The sequence below is a fragment of the Toxorhynchites rutilus genome, chromosome 2, assembly GCF_029784135.1.
Source record: "Toxorhynchites rutilus septentrionalis strain SRP chromosome 2, ASM2978413v1, whole genome shotgun sequence".
Classification (NCBI taxonomy): Eukaryota; Metazoa; Arthropoda; class Insecta; order Diptera; family Culicidae; genus Toxorhynchites; species Toxorhynchites rutilus.
Window position 1 is genome coordinate 112727786 of NC_073745.1, and position 23956 is coordinate 112751741.

At 37.3% G+C, this 23956-nt stretch overlaps 1 protein-coding gene across 1 annotated transcript in view; it reads left to right on the forward strand.

Moving 5' to 3' along the window:
* Nucleotides 1-12315, forward strand: part of LOC129771279 (uncharacterized protein C05D11.1-like) — a 52227-nt gene extending 39912 nt beyond the window's left edge. The window contains exons 7-8 of the mRNA XM_055774765.1: nt 11389-11722; nt 11784-12315. Of these exons, the coding sequence (XP_055630740.1) occupies nt 11389-11722; nt 11784-12149 (700 nt within the window). The 3' untranslated portion in view covers nt 12150-12315. The remainder of the gene's footprint in view (nt 1-11388; nt 11723-11783) is intronic.
* The last annotated feature ends 11641 nt before the right edge of the window (nt 12316-23956 follow it).

Here is a 23956-nt window from a genome sequence, read left to right on the forward strand (position 1 = left end):
AAGGGATCCTCGTTTATCGAGCTATGTGGCAAAACTGGCGCAAAATCTGTATGCAAGGCCGTGGTTATTGAAAGAGGAAGTCAGTTAAGAGAATCGATCAAAACAGATATGTTTCTACCCGTACCGTCAATAACGAGCTTATCGACGATCAACGAAGGGGAAATCGTGAGATTTGAAGTGTCCGTGAACAAAGGAGAAGAAGAGAACGAAGGGGAATATTTACCTGGAGTATAAACAGTGAATCTCGTTGAGGCAAACTTTCAGTACCGTTCTAGATACGAAGCAATGAACATCGCTCGATCTTCCTTGTTTTGCGCTATCACATGTCTTCGTTTCGAATTGAGCTGTGGACGCGAACAAATTACTTACTCGCTGATGTCTCTGGCACTGCAACCATTGCATCAAACTGATGTCATTGCATTAAGGTTGTGAACACAATTGTGTGGGGAATCATCAAGCTAGGCTATCATCGGCTCACCAAGAAAATATTAGTTCTGGAATTTTGTATGTGATTTGGTTTCGCATGATGGTAGCAAAACTATCTCTACCAAGGATGGCAGCTAAGCTAATCGAGACCGGCAATATTAACAGAAAGGACTTCTGTTTAGAGGAGCGCAAAACGGAGATAAATGTGTGTATATTTAGTTGCTTCAAGCCATGATATATGGATATTTGTTTGTGCGTGCTTCATAACTCGTACGTAAAATAGTGCATCTTCGCTACGCTGAAACCCCATTTGTATCTGCTTCCGTGTGCATTGGCCCAATCACGATGCAGCAATCGCCTAATTTTTTGATGCTATGATTGACATGATTGACTATGATTGTTTCATGGTGCAAATTATGAAACCGTAATGATAAGTATAAACAAGAAGGGTAGATAGCGGGAGGGAAATATTTGCGCTAGGGTATTAGTAATGAACCTCTGCTGAGGCAAATATTCAGTCTTTTTCCAAGCAGTTAACATTGTTTGTTTTCCGTCATCAGAAAGGCTTCGTTGGTGTTTTGACATTGCATCAATGCATTGAACTGACGCTATGGCGAAGCAGGCGTTATGGTTTTGCGCCAAAAATTATTTAGGGCACCAAGCATCTTGAATGTCGTGCTGGAATGTTATAAGTTATTTGGGTTTGCCAAACTGCCTTCAACTAGGATTGCATTTGCGCTAATCTTGATCATGCTTCTCTTTTCGAGGTTATTGAGATTAACAGAAAGACTTTATTTTGTTTATTTAGTCACTAAGAAAGTAAATATCGTTCTGGAATATTGAATGTAATTCGGTTTCGCTTATCAGTAGCAAAACTTTCTCCACTAAGAATGACAGCTGCGCTTATCTTGAGCATGAGAAAGTAATGAAACTTTTTTTTAGGCCAGTAATATTAACAGAAGTGTTTCTTTAGAGAATAGCGCAGAATGATGAAAAGTGTTTATATTTCTAGTAGCTTCAAGCCACCAGTGTATGGCTCTGTATTCATGCTATGGCGCTTGTTTGGTGCTTGGTTTACGTTGTACGAACTATGTCTAAAGGTGTGTTTCCACTGAAACGATACTAAATAACATGTAGCATAATATTTCATACTTGCAAGTATTGTCATTGTTGTTTCCATGCGGTGCCAAAGATATATTGATTAAGTTATGAGTGCAACGAGTCATCGTCTATAGCCGAGTCTATGTAAATTGCGAAAAATGCCATCGGAATAGCGTTCGAGGTAAATTTTCAATGCATTGACACGAACCAAATTGCAACATAGGATCAGCGAGTGTATTGTTCTTTGAGGGCAAGAATGAATCATCAATACATTAACGTCAACTGATTCTACAATAAAGAAATCGTTTCAGGGCGATCAAACCATTCTATTAAACAGTTATTTCTAAAATCTCACAGCATTATGAAATAATATCCGAAGTTATTAACAAGTGACTTATATAAACAGCGTAGTGCTACGTCACCAATGCGGTCGTATCTTGGAAACAACCTCCTATAATTTTTTTGGAACAAAGTGACAATCATATAACTCTTTGACATTTTATCTTTCAACTGCAGTGATTATTATACCACTCCAGTCAGCCGGTAAAGTGGTATTAACGTTCAAAACCTTGCACTCCAGCGTCACGCTCTCGTTTTCGAAACTTTGAATTTACAACCCGGTACAGAAATCAAAGACGTAGTCCTAAGACACGACGGCATTGTTAACGTAGGACTTAGAAATTATTGCGGACGAGAACAAACATTATAGAAACCTGAGAACGGGATTTATTACTACAAACATTTCTTCACACTGATGCGGAATTATTAAATCGTTGAAGCTCGAACCATATTCACTGAAACTAATCAAAATGACGATGTGAAAAAATGTGTAGTATACTAGCAGGCGTAATCAGTTGTCGGCACTGATTGTAAGACTAATACGCCCCCGACACCTCTTTTAATTCCACTTTTTTGAAAGACGGTCTGGGAAAATCCAGTTTGGAGAAATAAAATCGAATGAAACGATGATCGTCCTTTCACGTGTGAAACTGAAAGTGACATAGATCCCATTCATAGGGCAGTTTTGATCGTCAAGTGAAAGCGTCTGCTTTCAAATTCAAAAGAAACGACATCAAAACGAAAACGAAATTGAAGAATTGATGTTTCAGTTTGCGTAGTGAATACACACAACCGAAATCGAAATTGACTCAAGAGAAATGGAGAAATAAAAAAGTCATTTTCATCTTTTCATTTCGAAATTGTCAAGCCTTGGTTATAGTAGTGGCGACAGCAACCGCTGCGGAATAATTTTTTACATTCTGTTTTCACCGAAGAACACAGCTCTCTGCATTGGAAAATATATTCTTCACATTCGACTTGAAATGCGCTGCAATTTGATGCCACTTTTTACATGGAAACAATGCTTGAATTCATGAGAATTTTACTGTCGATCGGATAAAAGTCACCAATTTGTCATTCACGATTTATCATTCATTCAGACAGTGGCAACGAGGCTTTCCAAATAGTCTTCCACAAATACGAGTGTTCAGATCTGTTTTCCAAATTGGCTTTTTTCAAGACTGGAGGCGAATGTATCGAGAAATTTTAAATCCTCTACAATACAAACCATCATGATTATCACCAATAAACATCAATCTGCTTTTTATGACACGGGATATTATTTAAAAATACATCAAAATTTTCAAAATAATTCTTCAATTGAGGGTTTTGGTGGAACGTTTGGTTGAGAACGCCCCTTTTCATCAAGCACACCTCTAAAATATTACCGTGGTAGCAACAGATGGATGGCTGAACAGATTTAGTGATAAGAATATTGTATTAAAAATTCACCTTTGTTCCAAAGAATTCTTAGAACTGAACTCACGTGCTCTATGCACAAATTTATTGCGTTATATAGTTTCATAAAGTGTTTCATATAGAAAACCATATCCACTAAAATTTTCTTTACCGATATAATGAGTCAAACATTAATAGTTGTAATTAATTTGGAGTTTCAATCAACTTATAATTCTAACTAGGCTAGGTTAAGTGCGTTGTGCCAACGCTCATCTCCACACAATCTCCAACTAACGGTATGGAAACTGCCGCCGTTCGTTCCTTTCAATATTTCTTTTCTGTTTCGATTCTGGCCGTCAGTGCAAGCTCTGCACTGTGCTGGCTTCGTGCATATTATGGAGCGAATAATTTTGCACGTCCGTCCAACACAGTAGCAAAAAAGAAACTGAGGTTGACCAGGACGAGCCCAATATTTATAGTGTTTCCACTGCCAGCCAATGACAAGCATCAACTACTGGTCAGTTTTGTCTGAGTAAACCAAGCTTTCAAAGCAATTTTTAATCTATTGAAACAAGTTTTTGTGCCAATAAGTAACATCACTCATACACCTCATACACTCATTGTTCGAATTTACTAATTTTCATACCACTTCATTCAGCCGGCAAAGGGAAATTAACGCTCAAAACCTTGCACTCTAAATGTAATGCTCTCATCTTCGAAATTTTAAACTAACACCTCAGTACAGATGCAAAAATGATATGATTAAAAAAAAGGAGCCTCAGAGCCTAGGTGCACGGATGAAGTTTGACGTAGGGCTGTGATTGTTCGGGACTATTTTTTTTGAAACTCCAAACGGTGGCCCTGAAAAAGTTGTTTGTTTTGTGTACTGTTATCCTTCAAACGGGTTGTAACAATTGAAATGATAAGATGTATCATCCACAACATCATTGTTCAGAATGTTTCTCGCTTGAGCATCCAAGTGTAGCACGGTGGATGATGGGCCAGCAGCTAGCTATCGTTTTCTGTGGCACCTAACACCAGTGTTGCCACACGTACAGATTTATCTGGAAAGGTAAGATTTTATCATTATTTTTGGTACATATTCTGTTCGGTACAGAGTACAGATTTCCGTCAAAAAGTACAGATTGGTACAGATTTTTTCCACGTGTGAAATTTCTTACATTAGAACAAAGCAACACTAAGGTACAGGTACATTTTACGCCGCAGTATCGCATAGTGCTGCTGATCATAAAAGCATTCGGATTCGCGGATCGGACGGTGCGACGTATGTTTTGCCCTAGATCAACACATTGAACCGTTTGTTCCAAACTGAAAAAACATGAATTTACGATGCCACATAAAGAGCTGAAATTATTTTATTTTATCATTCTCACTAATATCTGCGAGGAATCTCACGTTGTTTCAATGTCCAATGCTACTAAATTTGAAGAACATTTGAAAAGTGGCAAGAATTTTTAGGTTGGAACAGCAGCAGAAGAAACAAACAGAACAAAGAACAGCGAAAGGCAGATCATTTTTAGGGATATTTGTCGCAGTTTTTTCGTGGAGTTGATCAAGCGAGAAAAAGATGCGATTTTGATGAGAAAGAAACTTTTCCATGTTGACAAATATTAACGTTGTGCTAGAGGCGTTCCAGGATTCAACAACGGGAATATACAAGATCTCGAGAAATAATTCTGTATGCTAAAGATGAAATTACTCCGTAATGAAATCACAGTTTCAGAAAACGAGCATGTGCAGAATTGGTGGACAACAATTGGATGCCTCGATTGTAATGTTCTCACTATGACTCACTCCTCGACAACTGTCGAGCGATATTTTCTGAATATAATCAGAACGAAAATAACTTTCGAAATCTGCTCAGCAACGATACGATGAATGCTATTTTCAAAAGATCTGAACAAACAAAATGGCGGCAGTAAGTATTTTTCCCATGCTAATAAATTAGTTTTTTCTCTACAACGAATATTTTCGATTGTACATATTTTTGGTACAGATTTTTTGAAGCAAAAGTACAGATGAGAAAGATTTTTAACCCCTCTGGGACAGATTAAAATGCGGCAACACTGTCTATAACACGTAAAACAGGGTGTTTGCACCACTTTCGCACTTGTGCTTATTGCGATTATAAATCCGATTGTAAATAGCAGTCAGATGTTGCGATATTTCGACTAGTTTGATCCTAACAAAGAACAAAATTAGTTTCTGACAGGAAATTCAACTGACTGACTGAAAATAATTAATGAATGTCAGGGTGGAATGATAGACGGAGTATATGTGGATCGGTCAACTCAAAAAAATGTCACCATTGATTACCTCTTCTTCTTCTTGAATGGCCTAAACGTTCTCAGAGGAACTTCGCTGTCTCAAGGTAGTATTACTTGCGTCATTTTTACTAGTACTTAGTTGAGATTTCTTTGCCGAATTACACGCCTTGAATGCCTTTTGAATGGCTTGCTCTAGAATATGCGTGACCACAGTGCAAGCCGAACCCGAACCCCTGGCATGTTAGGCGTGACGCTAACCACTCGGCCACGGAAGCACCAATCGTTTGATTACCCCATTGTTTACATTCATGGGGAAAAAACGAAGTAATGTTGAGAATAATTGTGATTTCGTGATATTTTGAGGCAAAATACACATGAAATCATGAAACTGCTTGATATTTAATTGTATTGTATTGTGATTTCTTTCCATTGTATTTTTCTTATTATTAGTCTGTATTAATCTAAATCATCGAAAAAAATGTTCGTTGTCATACTATATTTTACGTCACACACACATTGACACTTCGAGCCATCACAATATCACCTTGGTATCGCTGAAATAATGATTTTTGACGTAGAACTACGTCTTTCATTTAGGGTGCCAAATCAGAAAACAGGTCACGTTTTTATGAAATAAAGTTAACGTTGATAACTATTTTTGCCGCGAACGGATTTTGGCGATTTACATACTAAACGAATCTGAAATTCCCTAAGATTTGTTTCATATGCTATATATTTGAATCCTCTGGTTTGTAAATGGTTAAAATTCATGAAAACTTTAAGCGTTTCCATTTTCCCATACATTTGTTCTGTCCATTTGTGTGCTTTCCCGAACAGAGCTGTCAATAACGAGCAACTTATCGACGACCAACGGAGGGGAAATCGTAGGATTTAAAGTCTCCGTGAACAAAGGAAAAGTAGAAGAATGAAGGGGAATACTTGCCTAGAGTATAAACAGTGGATCTCGCTGAGGCAAACTTTCATTCGGCATCGGACTGTTGAGCAATCCAGTTCACTTTGCTTTCACTGCGCTTTGATCTAAGATTGGACCCCACCAGTTGTAATCCAACTTGGATATCGTCGTTTGGTTTTTCTGTTCGTTTTTCGCGTTATTCATATCGTGTGTTTTTCTTTCCGCGTCATAAATTGGACGCTTCGCATATAGTGCTATGAGCAAGAGGAAGAGGAGGGCAGGCTCGAGCCCTGCAAAAACCGAACTCATTGCCAGGGGCAATAAAATTTCTAGGTCAGCGTAATCTAATGATGCACGCAATGTTGGTGCAGTGAAAAGAGCTCGCACTAAACCGAGCCTTCGCGAGTGTGACATCGCATCGGACAACAGCGAAGTAGGCGATTTCGGCGCGTCGATCGAAAATGTAAACGCCGTTACCCAGGCAGCAACCAAAATCAAGCTCCCCCGCTGGTGGTGAAGGCGGTCGCTCTTGACTAACTCATCAGCGAATTCGCATCGATGTACAGAGTACAAGCTGTGTGGCATAATTCAGTTTTTTTCCAAGCAGTTAACATCGTTTTCCGTCATCATAAGGGCTTCGTTGGTGCCTTTGAGAATGCATCAATGCATTAAACGAACTTTATGGCGTAGCAGGCGTTAAGGTTGTGCGCCAAAAAATTATTTGGAGAATACCAAGCACCTTGAATGTCTCACTGGAAAGTTATAAGTTTTTTTGGTTCGCGTGCCAGTCGCAAAACTGCTCTCAACTAGGATTGCATTTGCGCTAATATTGATCATAATGAAGCATTGCTACTGTTTTCGATGTTGTTGATATTAACAAAAAGAGTTTATTTCGCTTGTTTAGTCACCAAGAAAGTAAATGTCGTTCTGGAATTTTGTATGTGATTAGGTTTCGCTTGCCAGTAAACTTCCTCCACTAAGGGTGACGGCTGCGCTTCTCTCGAGCATGAGAAAGTAATGCAACTTTTTTCGAGGCCAGTAATATTAACAGAAGCGTTTCGTTTGAGAATAGCGCAAAATGATGAGAAGTGTTTATATTCCTTGTGGTTTCAAGCCACGAATGTATGGCTCTGTATGCATGCTATGGCGAACGCTTGTTTGGCGCTTGGTTTACGTTGTACGAACGATGCCTAGAGGTGCGATTCCTTTGAGGCAATACTGAATAACCTGTAGCATGATATTTGATACTTGCAAGTGTTGTCATTGTTGTTGTTTCCATGCGGTGTCAGAGATACATTGATGTAGTTATGGGATGTGAAATAATGGTGCTGGTGCAACGTGTATATAATTGACTGTAGCTGAGTCTATGTCAATTGCGAAAAAGGCCACCGGAATAGCGTCCGATGTAAATTTTCAATGTATTGACATGGAATAAATTGCGACATACGATCAGCTAGTGTATTGTTTTGCGAGGGCAAGAATGAATCATCAATCAATTATTGTTAACTGTTTCTACAATGAAAAAAACATTTCAGAGATTATTCTACTAAGCAGTTGTTTCTAAAATTTCACAGCATTATAGAATAATACTCGAAGGTATAAACAAGCGACTTATATAAAATAACAGCGTAGTTCAACGTCAACAATGCGGTCGTATCTTGGACACTTCCTCCTATAATTTTTTTTTATGGAATTGCATCCATCTCACTAGGTCACATCGTCATCTACTTTACATTTATTCCTATACATTGAGTGGATGTTTATTTGATAGAACGAATTATTGCACACAATTTTGTGTTGCAAACAACATTCACGGGAAACAAGCTGGAAGAAAGAATGCATAATACATGAAATAGCTTCGCATTCGCTCGCAAAACGAACCTCTTTTATTCGTTAAATTGTTAATTTGTTTTATCGATGTCTCAGGCGCAAGAATTGTTGGATAAATTTGCCGTTTAATGATATATATTATAACATATATCGTAAAAAAGGTTCTGCGTAATATTTGGAATTTGAAGTCTCTTAATTTTTCGTTGCATTTTTCGTAGAGTGACCTTCCTATATAAAAATCAAAGACGTAGTCCTAGTCAATACAGAAGCACTGTCTGCTACGAGCCATGAAAATCGATGCGGTGTCTCCACCGAACAAAATTGCGCAACTGTGTGCGATATTTATATTCTATTCTTCAATTCTTCCTTTGCGTCGAGCGAAACCGCTGTGTATGACATCAGCATTGAGAAAAACTACACTCTGCTAGTTGGAGTGAGAGTGTGACTCGAATGATGATGATGTTTTGAATGATAGAGGTTTCAAAGCTTCCTAGTTCAATCGCATCAAGCCTCGAGACAAATTTAAAAATCTGAACTAAACTCTCGGCCTTTAGAATAACCATTTGGAAAGCCTCGTTGCCGTCCGATCGCTAATTGGAAGAGTGATGAATCGTAAATGATGTGATCTGAAAATCACGAATTGATGGTTTATCTATCTATCTATATATATAAAAATGGATTTCTGTCTGTCTGTCTGTCTGATTCTTATGGACTCGGAAACTACTGAACCGATCAACATGAAAATTGGTATGTAGGGGTTTTTGGGGCCGGGGAAAGTTTTCGTGATAGTTTGAGACCCCTCCCCCCTCTTTAAGGTTTAAGGGTGCAATAAATGTTTCTATGGTGTTTAGACTCTTCACCCTCCTTTCTAAGGGGGGGGGGGGCTGCCATACAAATGAAACACACATTTCTGCATTACTCGAGAATTAATCAAGCAAATGAAACCAAATTAGGCATCTGAAAGTTTTAGGGTGCAATAAATGTTTCTATGGTGGTTAGACACTCCTCCGTTCTCTCTGTGGGCGGAGGGGAAGGTGGGTACTGCCATACAAATGAAGCATACACTTCTGCATAATTGGAGAACTAATCAAGCAAACTGAACCACATTTGGCATGTGGAGATTTTAGGGAGCAAGAAACATTTCTAAAGTAGTTCAACACTCCTCCTACCTTTCTGAAGAAGGGAGGGGGGAGGTTTGCCATAGAAATGAAACAGTTTTGTTAGAAATACTAGGAATTTTATAGTAAAAGGTAAATTCAACGGGGTCAATTAGAAGATCAATCAATGAACAGTTCTGCGATTGGACCCATGAACTTGCTCATAGTAAGAAAACGTGGATGTTTGAAGGTATTGATAACAAAACACAAATTTTGGGCGGGACGAAGTTTGCCGGGTTAGCTAGTACTCAATAAATTGAGAACAGATGGAGCTTAGATTGCAATATTTTCTCTATCCTCATCGCATCGAACGTTGCATTTTCATTTCGAGCGAGCGATTTTTGCGCGCCGAATTCGTTGTGACGTAGAAATAATGTGCCTTGGTAATACATTAGTTATTGCTCGTTATTGACAGCACGGATAGTTGAGCACACAAATGGTCAGAATAAATGTATAGGAAAATAGGAATGCTTTCAACTTTCTGTAATTTAAATCATTTACGATATAGGGATCGTAATGTAGAGGATATCGAACAAATCTTAGAGAATTTCCGATTCGAGTAATATTCAGATTATCAAAATATGGTTACAAAAAAAATAGTTTAACGTTAAAACCATATCATAAAAATGTGACATGTTTTCAGATTTGACACCATTACCGGATGTAATCCTACGTCAAAAAATAGGTCATTATCTCTTAGGGTGGGTTTAGACTAGGGATATAGTCATGTGAAGAAATATGATGAGATTTATAGAAATCGCATCAACCGTTTACACTAGCGTGATCTTCTATAATGAATATATTCATATCTTCGGTGAATTTATTCACCTGAAGTAGAACTGCATCTAACTTTAGTGATTTCTCACCAGTGAGAAATTCACAAGCGTTTACATATGCTGAACTTATTCAAGTTATATATACCTCGAATAAGTGTATCATATTTATTCTCACCCGTTTACACCTATTTTCACGTGAATAAATCCATCTATAACTATAGATCTCCCTAATGTAAACCCGCCATTAGGTTTTCGTGATCATTACACATACAAAATGGTTCAAAATAAAGTAACGCCAGGGCCCTGTTGCAAAATTAAAATTTCACTAATAATATTAGTCTTGTAGATTTGTACTTTGAGATTCATTATGCAACAGGAATCTACAAGTTACAAGCTACAAGTCTATTATTACAAGTTGTTTACACTTATATTATTAGTCTTTCATATCACATATTACAAGTGAATGTTGCATAAACAAAATACAACAGCAAATTTCTAATTTCGACTTGTACTTTTTTCTGTAACTTCGAGTGGACCCGTTATTTCATTTACAAATTTGTTTTTTAAAATGATCGGTTTTTTGGTTGAATTTTTAGAGTACGGAAATATACTGTTTCAACGTCTTAGATGACTCGAATAACTCGAATAAGTTGTTTTTAAAAATAAAAATGCCGTAGAGTGAAATATTATACACCGAAAATAAATTTCACTTTTCATCATAAGCTGATTTTTTTTAGTTTTAGTGAAGGTAGAGCCAATTTTGCGAGTAATTGGCCTTTACATCCAGTTTCAAGTCGTGGATGTGCATTCAAGCCACGTCAACAATTGAGTTCAATTTTACATTGGCTCGGCCAGGGAAGCCACTGAAATGATACTGAGCTTTGTCAGGGAATTCACATATCAAAAGTAGAAAAGAAACCATAATATCCATGAACAAACTTTGATTTTGACAGATAAATGTGGCGTTACTAATAAAATAAGTACTAATATTATTAGTTCGATGTAAGATTATTATGCAACGCAAAATCTTAGAACTTGTAGCTTCTCGACTTGTAACTTGTAACTAATATTATGAGGCTACAGGTTGAGTATAGCAGCACTAGAAGTAACTAAGCCCAACAATTATCTTTATCCGCAAATTCTTTCCCATAACTCAATAGGCTTACCGTCATCCCCGATGGGAAGCTAATGCAACCGGATGGTGTTCTTTCCGCTGTCAGCGGAGTCGTTGTTGGATTGGGAAGCGTGGAGAGTGCGTTTCTCTACCAGAGCTCGAAAGCAATCAGCGATTTTAACGATGAGGATTTGGCACCCCTGCTTCTGTTCTTGCAGTATTTGACGCAACTTGAAGGACCACTGTGGCGTCAAATTCGAGGCCAAGGATTTTCTTATGGTTATAATATCGTTCCAAGGCCCAACGAAGGACTGCTCTACTTTACGTTATACCGTGCGAGTAATGTTGTGGCCGCCTACAAAGAGGCGAAATCGATAACGGTATGTATGGCATCCTAAAATTAAACAATCACCCTATAACCTCGGTTATATTTCCCACCAGGAAAAACAGCTACAGGATAAAGCGGAATGGGATCCAACACTGCTCGAATCGGCACGCAGCTCGCTTATTTTCGAAATAATCGCTCGCGAGAAGAGCATTGGAAATGTGGTTGTGCAATCGTTCCTTTCGAGCTTCAAACAGGTTCCAACCGGGTATAATAAGGCGCTGGTGCAGCAAGTCGGTAAAGTCACCGAAGAGGATCTGGCCCGAGTCGGGGGCAAATATGTGAAACAGTTGTTCTCGCCCGAGGCTAGGACGGCAATTGTCTGTCATCCTGACAAAGCGGCAGATATTGCGGCTGCCTTCAATCAGTTAGGTCATAATCTTAAAGTTGAGGAGAGCTTGGAAAATAGTATCTTGGCTTAGTTACCTCGATTTGCCATAATTATGACGGGCAATTGCATTTACTTTGAAATGATGGAAGTTTGTTTTGAGATCTGCTGCGGAAATGATGTGCATGTACGAGTAGTTTTTGTTCAATGTCCAAGGATTGGAAATAAAAATGTGTAGAGTGGAACTTCCACCATTAGTATTTCTTTTGTTTCAATGATCCGAATCTGGAACCAGCATTGTTTCAAAAAATACAACGGAAGGTTGGATTTGGAACACGCCAAAACGAACGAGATGATAAATAAGACGACCGATCTATTTTGCAGGGTAAAAACTGCTGACTATATTTGCTCAATTATTGTTCCTTACGAGTGGGGAAAGTTAAATGTAACTATATGAAATGTGAAAAAATAATAAAATTATAACCATATTATTATTATGTTTATACTATATGTTTTATTAATTCATAGTGCGGATAGTTTGTACTGCAGCTTTTCGCGAAACTCATATAATATGACTTTGGCACGTATTATTGTTGTCAATTCATCTTCAAATTAAATAAAATATTACTGGATCATGCTAAAGTTGTGTACAAACTAAGTTTGATCTTAATTTAATCATTTATTCGCAAGAAACTTAGAAAAGTCGCTTCGGACGACGAACGTGTAAAATACTTCTTCAAACATATCCTAAAACAAGTCGCAAGACGTGTCAAAATCAAAGGGTGGTTGATTGCTTTGAAAGTTGGAGTGCTCTTAATTTCATGACGTTCAGCATCTTAAAAAATGAGGTATCTTTTCCATCCACCGAAACAGTACACCAATTCCTTTAACCTTCCTGTACTCGCGCATTGGTCTGACAGACCGAGAGTAAATGAGGTGGCTGAATTAAATGACTATTAAAACTCAATGAAATTAAAGAGAAAATATTTTCTGGAGTTTTTTCATTCAATTATGTTTTATTCTTTAAATAAATACCAATACACCCAGATTTTTGTTATGCGGTTTTTTACGAGTTTTCTTTTACGTGGATTTCAGAATTAACGCGGTTTTCAAACTTTCCCCACTTTCCAAGGTCGATCAATGGTTAAATTATGCTATAAAATTCCACCACAAAATTTGTTAATGCTAACTTCCTTCTAGTGGGAAACCAAACCATAATTAGCGTCATTCATTACAACGTATTGCTGTATAAGCGGGGTCAAAACAGAATTTTCCCGAAACTTTGTTGTTTCTCTTGATGGCACATTTATTTCAGGATTTATACGACCGATCTGTCTGATTTTTTTTCAGCATGTAAAAATGTATTTCGTATCGCACACCGTTACACCTAAATGTAACTATATGAAATGTGAAAAAATAATAAAATTATAACCATATTATTATTATGTTTATACTATATGTTTTATTAATTCATAGTGCGGATAGTTTGTACTGCAGCTTTTCGCGAAACTCATATAATATGACTTTGGCACGTATTATTGTTGTCAATTCATCTTCAAATTAAATAAAATATTACTGGATCATGCTAAAGTTGTGTACAAACTAAGTTTGATCTTAATTTAATCATTTATTCGCAAGAAACTTAGAAAAGTCGCTTCGGACGACGAACGTGTAAAATACTTCTTCAAACATATCCTAAAACAAGTCGCAAGACGTGTCAAAATCATAGGGTGGTTGATTGCTTTGAAAGTTGGAGTGCTCTTAATTTCATGACGTTCAGCATCTTAAAAAATGAGGTATCTTTTCCATCCACCGAAACAGTACACCAATTCCTTTAACCTTCCTGTACTCGCGCATTGGTCTGACAGACCGAGAGTAAATGAGGTGGCTGAATTAAATGACTATTAAAACTCAATGAAATTAAAGAGAAAATATTTTCTGGAGTTTTTTCATTCAATTATGTTTTATTCTTTAAATAAATACCAATACACCCAGATTTTTGTTATGCGGTTTTTTACGAGTTTTCTTTTACGTGGATTTCAGAATTAACGCATTTTTTATGCTTTAAAAAACCTGAGCAATATCACATCTATCTCAGCTCACACTTCTTCTTTATGCTCCCTCAAAGCACATGATGGTAACTATTTAGTGCTTGTGACGAAACTTAGCGCTTTTGACGGAAATTACCCAGCAAACATTAAATCGCATAACAAGCGTATATATAACATCATATGTCCTAAAATTTGGTTGGCATATAATGCGCCTAACTGACATATGCAAAAGTGGAGGCCATATACATACATGGCAAATGCTTACCGAATTTGTTTGGATTAATATGCAACTTTGACCGGATATAATAGCGATTATGTTGATATTGAATTGCGATCTAATATGAATATATTCATGAATTGTCAAAGCACCAAATACGACTTATGCTATACTCATATACGATTTATTACAGACATAGAAAACAGGAAGTGGGTTATATCTATGGTATAACCGCAAGGGTGACGTAGGACTATCGTTGATTTAGAGATCATTTGTATGAAGTTGAATCTGAATTCATTCTGAATGAATTAATATTTGGAGAACTTCGAAAACGAGAGCGTTACGTTGGAGGCACAAGGTTTTATGCATCCAATATTGGATACGGAAATATCCTACTGATGGGGAAGAATAATCTTCAGAAGCTATCCTGTTGATTGCGATTGATTGAAAAATCACAAAACCTAATGTATTTGGTCACAGTGTTACATGGATAGAAAACATTAAAATAAACTCTTTCATATGAATGTAATTTTAAATTCCCAGAGGAACTGGCAGATTATTTTCAGTAACGATTAGATATTTCCACATTTTCCTCGATACTGGAAGCCCACCAGTGGTTAATGCTAACTCGATAACCATCTGTTAATAGCACTTGATTGAAACATATTTGGTCACAGTGTTACATGGATAGAAAACATTCAAATAAACTCTTTCACATGAATGTATTTTAAAATTCCTAGAGGAACTGGCAGATTATTTTCCGGATCTTTCTCGATCCAAACGGAAAGAATTCCGTGCGTGTATGTGTGTGTGTGTAGCGGCTGCTTCGAGATCTTCCCGGGGAACCGTTTGTAGCATCACTCTCCTCCTGATGGATTCCCTTCTGGCCTAAGGTGCACAAACAGGCTCTTGGTGACACCGTTCATCCGCGCTTTCATGATAAATGAAGAGCTTCACCACAACAGCAACAACATGCTCCAATCGCTGTTCAATTAGAACTGAGTGGATTTCCGAGCGGCGCTCGCTTATATACCGATTGGTGATTTCAATAGCCTATTTTGAAAGCAAATTTAAGACTATTGAAACAAGTTTTTGGATCAGAAAGTAACAAGTATAGAACGCGTAGACATTTTATCTTTCGAATGAAGTGTTTATCATACCATTTCGTTCAGTTGTTTAGGAGCTATTAACACTCAAAATCTCGGTCTCCGGCGTAACGCTTTCGTTTTCGAAACTTTGATTTTACACCCCGGTATAGAAATGAAAGACGTAGTCCTACGTCAAAAAAAAAACAAATGGCGCAAAATATTTTCGTGAAATATTTATTATAGCCTCACGAATCGCCATTTTTATATTATATATGAGTATTTATGTTTGTAGCAACAATAATTGTTTGATTGACTTGTGTTGGGAGTGGAATATGAATGTTTCAAATGGCACAGATTGATGTTTGGTAAAAACTACTCCGATGTGGGTTCGAACTCCGGTCGTCTGGATTATGATCCACCTCTCGCGCGGCTATCTGAAATTTAATTCAACAGCGGTTAAAACTTTCGAGTGCATCAGCATTTCATTGACATTTCAATATGATGTAATATGTTCTTTATTAGGATCCAATATGATTTACTGTTTCATGATTTTCTTCAGCATGCAACACGATTTACTACAGTACTGAATCGATTTAAATTATACGCTTATACGACACATAAACTGCATCAGCGTACCCAGCAAACATTAAATCGTATAACTTTGCACATGATAAGTTACATATAATTTCGTATCAAATCACAATCGCATAAAATATGAATCAAAATATCGATTATATATATCTAAAATCGCATAAAATCTAAAAACACGATTTTCCATGTCATCGATGGATTGAGTGGTAACGTTGTCGTATCAAATCGCATATCAGTCCAAAAAGCATCGCATATCGTTATATACGGCTTTATATGCGTACAAAATATGGCATATACGTATATCGCCTCCACTTTTGTGTGTATATGCTAGTTATCTGCATCATATATCATACAAATGTGTCTTGGTTGTATGTACATCGCCTCCAATTATAGCTATTCATACGACTTAATGTTTGCTGGGTAATATACGCATATGATGCGGATTAAATATATTTTACGATAATGTACATCATAAAATTGATGTTTATTATACCGAATTGCGACTTAATTCGATAATGGTATATAAAATCGAGTTTTTACATTTTATGCAATTTCAAATATACACGATACATATCTTGATTGATATTATATGCGATTATGATTTATTCGGATTTCTTGTAAGACACGTGCACGGGCACGTGCAAAATTATACGATTTAATGTTTACTGGGTAATGCCGCACTCTATCACGATGCTTACGTAGATTTTAGGTGACCTGGTTTTTTGACGCGGATTTTCCCATTAACGCGGTTTTTTTCACGCGGATTTTCCAATTAACGCGTTTTTTTACGCGGCAGAAGTGGAAGAAGTGGCAGGAGTGGTAAAAGCGGTGGCGGCGACAGCGGACAACAAGTTTCTATTTTGCTGCGGTCATGTAATAAGAGCCTCCGCAGACTGCAGTCTTTCCATCGACCGATAATTTTGGACAGTTTGGGCTAGCGCAAACACCGACCCATCTGCCTCTCCGTACGGATCAAATTATAGGACGAAAAATTCTGCAGTCTTCGGGTTCTTCAAGGCCACTGTTCCACCATCCAGCCATCCAATAGATAACCGTAACCCATCGCTTTCGTGTAATCGATCCCGCACATAAAATGAGGCAAAATGGCAAAATGAGGGACACGAATTTCGGCATGATAAGAACAAAAATTAATATTGTTTACAAGTCTTTGAATTTTACACAAGTCCAATTTTTACTGCGTTGAAAATTTCCAGTTTAATTACAAGTTAGCGCAATCTGCGAGAAGTTTTTATTTTTCGTTTCCTTTGGAAGAAGTCTATGGTGGCTCTGTATCATCGGATATAACCGTCGCGATACCCGCGGCGCCGAATCCACTTAATGTGAGTGGTATAGGTTTTACTTCAGAACAGGGTATCGAAAATTGACTGAATTCATTCTTGGCTTCAAAAGATGAAGGCTTGTTTTGCGACAGAATCCGTAAAATGCCAGAAAGATGGGAAAAAGTAGTGGCTAGCGATGGCCAATACTTTGAATAATGTATTAATTCATTTTACTATTTAAATAAATGTTATTTCCAGAAAATGTTTTTTAAAATTATATGTTCAGTTATCCATGTTAATGTATGTTTCAGTTATGGTGTCAAATTAAATTCAAATCGCTTGGAAAAAGGTTGAAGTATATCGTGCAGGACTTACAATATAGGGGTAGTGGGGGCAAAGTGGTCACCTGCTTGTTTGGTAGTATAGCTATTGACTATAGATGCCATATTTATAATCACCTAAATGAATAAAGTGATAAATAGAATAGTTCACATACTGGTTCAAATTATATGTGAAGCTCTTTTTGAGACGGAACATTGTAACACATCGGTATGAAGAAATATCACCTGTATCACTTTCCTCTCTATTTCTACATTATATTATGTTTTTTTTTCTTTATTTATTTTATTAGGCTCAAGTGGAATTATGGTGAGAGCAGTTGGCGAGTGCAGATGTGTTTTTCGGTCGCTCCGTTGCTTTGTTGGCTCTCGTGTGCAGTGAAGTTATGGAAAAATACTGTTTCGAAAACAGTCCGAAACATTCGGTCGAAAAGATTCGTGAATCTAGTCATTATTCATATTTCGTTACGCTATGTGAATTTGGAATTAACTTTCAAACGAGTTTATGGTTTTTGTTTCGATGTGCCGAATGTTCAGAAGCGTTTATTTTTTTTTTCGTCCATCGATGCGCGGCTGTATGTGTAGAACAGAGTAATTCTCTGAGCAGGAATCGGGAGAGTGAGACCCTGCATTTTCTCCATTTCACGGAAGGATCAACGAAGCTAAGTTTATCTTATTATATATTTATGTTTGTAGCAACAATAATTGTTTGATTGACTTGTGTTGGGAGTGGAATATGAATGTTTCAAATGGCACAGATTGATGTTTGGTAAAAACTACTCCGATGTGGGTTCGAACTCCGGTCGTCTGGATTATGATCCACCTCTCGCGCGGCTATCTGAAATTTAATTCAACAGCGGTTAAAACTTTCGAGTGCATCAGCATTTCATTGACATTTCAATATGATGTAATATGTTCTTTATTAGGATCCAATATGATTTACTGTTTCATGATTTTCTTCAGCATGCAACACGATTTACTACAGTACTGAATCGATTTAAATTATACGCTTATACGACACATAAACTGCATCAGCGTACCCAGCAAACATTAAATCGTATAACTTTGCACATGATAAGTTACATATAATTTCGTATCAAATCACAATCGCATAAAATATGAATCAAAATATCGATTATATATATCTAAAATCGCATAAAATCTAAAAACACGATTTTCCATGTCATCGATGGATTGAGTGGTAACGTTGTCGTATCAAATCGCATATCAGTCCAAAAAGCATCGCATATCGTTATATACGGCTTTATATGCGTACAAAATATGGCATATACGTATATCGCCTCCACTTTTGTGTGTATATGCTAGTTATCTGCATCATATATCATACAAATGTGTCTTGGTTGTATGTACATCGCCTCCAATTATAGCTATTCATACGACTTAATGTTTGCTGGGTAATATACGCATATGATGCGGATTAAATATATTTTACGATAATGTACATCATAAAATTGATGTTTATTATACCGAATTGCGACTTAATTCGATAATGGTATATAAAATCGAGTTTTTACATTTTATGCAATTTCAAATATACACGATACATATCTTGATTGATATTATATGCGATTATGATTTATTCGGATTTCTTGTAAGACACGTGCACGGGCACGTGCAAAATTATACGATTTAATGTTTACTGGGTAATGCCGCACTCTATCACGATGCTTACGTAGATTTTAGGTGACCTGGTTTTTTGACGCGGATTTTCCCATTAACGCGGTTTTTTTCACGCGGATTTTCCAATTAACGCGTTTTTTTACGCGGCAGAAGTGGAAGAAGTGGCAGGAGTGGTAAAAGCGGTGGCGGCGACAGCGGACAACAAGTTTCTATTTTGCTGCGGTCATGTAATAAGAGCCTCCGCAGACTGCAGTCTTTCCATCGACCGATAATTTTGGACAGTTTGGGCTAGCGCAAACACCGACCCATCTGCCTCTCCGTACGGATCAAATTATAGGACGAAAAATTCTGCAGTCTTCGGGTTCTTCAAGGCCACTGTTCCACCATCCAGCCATCCAATAGATAACCGTAACCCATCGCTTTCGTGTAATCGATCCCGCACATAAAATGAGGCAAAATGGCAAAATGAGGGACACGAATTTCGGCATGATAAGAACAAAAATTAATATTGTTTACAAGTCTTTGAATTTTACACAAGTCCAATTTTTACTGCGTTGAAAATTTCCAGTTTAATTACAAGTTAGCGCAATCTGCGAGAAGTTTTTATTTTTCGTTTCCTTTGGAAGAAGTCTATGGTGGCTCTGTATCATCGGATATAACCGTCGCGATACCCGCGGCGCCGAATCCACTTAATGTGAGTGGTATAGGTTTTACTTCAGAACAGGGTATCGAAAATTGACTGAATTCATTCTTGGCTTCAAAAGATGAAGGCTTGTTTTGCGACAGAATCCGTAAAATGCCAGAAAGATGGGAAAAAGTAGTGGCTAGCGATGGCCAATACTTTGAATAATGTATTAATTCATTTTACTATTTAAATAAATGTTATTTCCAGAAAATGTTTTTTAAAATTATATGTTCAGTTATCCATGTTAATGTATGTTTCAGTTATGGTGTCAAATTAAATTCAAATCGCTTGGAAAAAGGTTGAAGTATATCGTGCAGGACTTACAATATAGGGGTAGTGGGGGCAAAGTGGTCACCTGCTTGTTTGGTAGTATAGCTATTGACTATAGATGCCATATTTATAATCACCTAAATGAATAAAGTGATAAATAGAATAGTTCACATACTGGTTCAAATTATATGTGAAGCTCTTTTTGAGACGGAACATTGTAACACATCGGTATGAAGAAATATCACCTGTATCACTTTCCTCTCTATTTCTACATTATATTATGTTTTTTTTTCTTTATTTATTTTATTAGGCTCAAGTGGAATTATGGTGAGAGCAGTTGGCGAGTGCAGATGTGTTTTTCGGTCGCTCCGTTGCTTTGTTGGCTCTCGTGTGCAGTGAAGTTATGGAAAAATACTGTTTCGAAAACAGTCCGAAACATTCGGTCGAAAAGATTCGTGAATCTAGTCATTATTCATATTTCGTTACGCTATGTGAATTTGGAATTAACTTTCAAACGAGTTTATGGTTTTTGTTTCGATGTGCCGAATGTTCAGAAGCGTTTATTTTTTTTTTCGTCCATCGATGCGCGGCTGTATGTGTAGAACAGAGTAATTCTCTGAGCAGGAATCGGGAGAGTGAGACCCTGCATTTTCTCCATTTCACGGAAGGATCAACGAAGCTAAGTTTATCTTATTATATATCCTTAAGGTGAAGGTGGAAGCTAGCCACAAATGGCTGCCACAATGGCGCTCATTTCTTTCATCTCCCTCCCTCACCTCTCGCCCGAAAATCAATAATTTTGCGAAACAGTGTGAAGAAAATGATCGTTTTCGCACACTTCCCATCAAGTAATATCAACCAAACTCTAATCGATTACTCACAAGATATTAAATTTTCATCTGCTTTCGCACCGTATAGTGAAGAACGTCGGAAAACTCGAGCAAGTGCTCTGAAAGTTAAATTTTCGTTTTTCAATCTTCTGCAATGGTTTTGTTTTGAATTGGTGGAAGCATCGTTATTTTTTCGACACTGATGCCAAACAACATCATCGAAACAGCTATAAAAACCACTCAATAAAATGTTATTCCGGAGTCATAGCGTCCCATGTCATGAAAATCAATAGAATAAAATTGTGTTGATATCAATACAATTATTATTTTTACGTTTAATGGGTCTATAATGTAAGTTTCAGCAACTTTAACATTGGGTAAGAAAATTGTATTGCAGAGCTCGGAACACTGCCACGGCTGCCTATGCTTTCAAAAACAGTAAACGGAAAAGTATTAAATTCAATCTAAATGCCTCGGCCAACGAAGAGAAGGGTTAAGGCTTTCCAACGTGAATATGTGAAAACAATACGATCAACGAAGGAAAATATTACGGAATTATCAAAATCGAGTTACTATGCGGAAGAACTTGTTAATACCAAAAGAGCCCCAATTCGCATGTGTTATAAATTTGCTCATGTTACACTCGCGTATAATCAGAATCATATGCAAATGCACCTTCTATATATATTTATATTTGCAATTGTACATCGGAACATATCGTACATACATTTTACTTTAGTATTGAATTGTTATTTTTTTTTTTGACGTAGGACTACGTCTTTCATTTCTATACCGGGGTGTAAAATCAAAGTTTCGAAAACGAAAACGTTACGCCGGAGACCGAGATTTTGAGTGTTAATAGCTCCTAAACAACTGAACGAAATGGTATGATAAACACTTCATTCGAAAGATAAAATGTCTACGCGTTCTATACTTGTTACTTTCTGATCCAAAAACTTGTTTCAATAGTCTTAAATTTGCTTTCAAAATAGGCTATTGAAATCACCAATCGGTATATAAGCGAGCGCCGCTCGGAAATCCACTCAGTTCTAATTGAACAGCGATTGGAGCATGTTGTCGCTGTTGTGGTGAAGCTCCTCATTTATCAAGAAAGCGCGGATGAACGGTGTCACCAAGAGCCTGTTTGTGCACCTTAGGCCAGAAGGGAATCCATCAGGAGGAGAGTGATGCTACAAACGGTTCCCCGGGAAGATCTCGAAGCAGCCGCTACACACACACACATACACGCACGGAATTCTTTCCGTTTGGATCGAGAAAGATCCGGAAAATAATCTGCCAGTTCCTCTAGGAATTTAAAAATACATTCATGTGAAAGAGTTTATTTGAATGTTTTCTATCCATGTAACACTGTGACCAAATATGTTTCAATCAAGTGCTATTAACAGATGGTTATCGAGTTAGCATTAACCACTGGTGGGCTTCCAGTATCGAGGAAAATGTGGAAATATCTAATCGTTACTGAAAATAATCTGCCAGTTCCTCTGGGAATTTAAAAATACATTCATATGAAAGAGTTTATTTTAATGTTTTCTATCCATGTAACACTGTGACCAAATACATTAGGTTTTGTGATTTTTCAATCAATCGCAATCAACAGGATAGCTTCTGAAGATTATTCTTCCCTATCAGTAGGATATTTCCGTATCCAATATTGGATGCATAAAACCTTGTGCCTTCAACGTAACGCTCTCGTTTTCGAAGTTCTCCAAATATTCATTCATTCAGAATGAATTCAGATTCAACTTCATACAAATGATCTCTAAATCAACGATAGTCCTACGTCACCCTTGCGGTTATACCATAGATATAACCCACTTCCTGTTTTTTCAAATGTATTCAAAGACTCGTGTCAATGAAGCGCCACACAGACTGATAAGTGAATTGATCTATTTACGTGTGCTTTGCTCTTCTCTCACAAACACTATTATCCCATTTTTACACGAGGGTTTACCTATACTACTACAATGGCTAGCTTCCACCTTCACCTTAATCTATCTATTTTAGCTTGATTTGTCATATTGCAATTATATCAATAAAAAGTGACAATTCTGAAAAGTGGTGAGAGAGAGAAATTTGCTCTCATGGTACCTACCAATGTGCAAAAGGTGTAAAATGAACGGACATGTTTTTTGTGTTGTATTGTTGGTGCCAAAAAGAAGGCTATATCTTTAGTGGTGTGGATAGGAAAGTATTGGTGCGAAAAAATTCAACGTTTATGGTGACCCCCCAGAGCGAGGTGTGAATAAAGAACGTCATCTTTCCTTTAATACGCGTTTGTATATATGTACTAAGATTTTTCGCTGCAGATGACGTAAATGCACATATACTCTCTCGAGGTAGTTTTTGTTTTTCATTCCATCTGTTCTTACGAGTGATTACACCAGGAGGGTGCGACTCGGGCAAAACACACGTCACGTATAGACGTGTGTTTTGATCGCTCCGTTAAGGCCCATTTATACGTTGCTAGTAGCTGACTTGACAATGAGCAGCTACTGACCCGGTGGACTCGCTTGACAATTGGTTGACTCGCCTTGTCCGTTCACACAGTGTGAGCTGCTGGCGAGAAACTAGATACTACGGCACGGGTTTACCAGGGATGCCAGGCGACTTTTCAAATGTCCATCAAATAGTCAGAAACAGCAATCAGGTCCGAATTTGTCAAATGATTGGTAAAAAATCGACTTCTTTATTGGCAGTTTTCATCTTAGGTTTTCAGTTGAATGTATCATCACACAATTTTATAGCAAAACAAACGCTGATCGTGTTTAAAAATACATACTTTGTGCTGAATTTCTTTGAACTGAAGGTACTATCCGAAAAAGCAGAAAGAGAAAAGGATTCGGGCCAGGAATTAGATGCAAAGAAAAGGAGCAACAAATACAATATTGA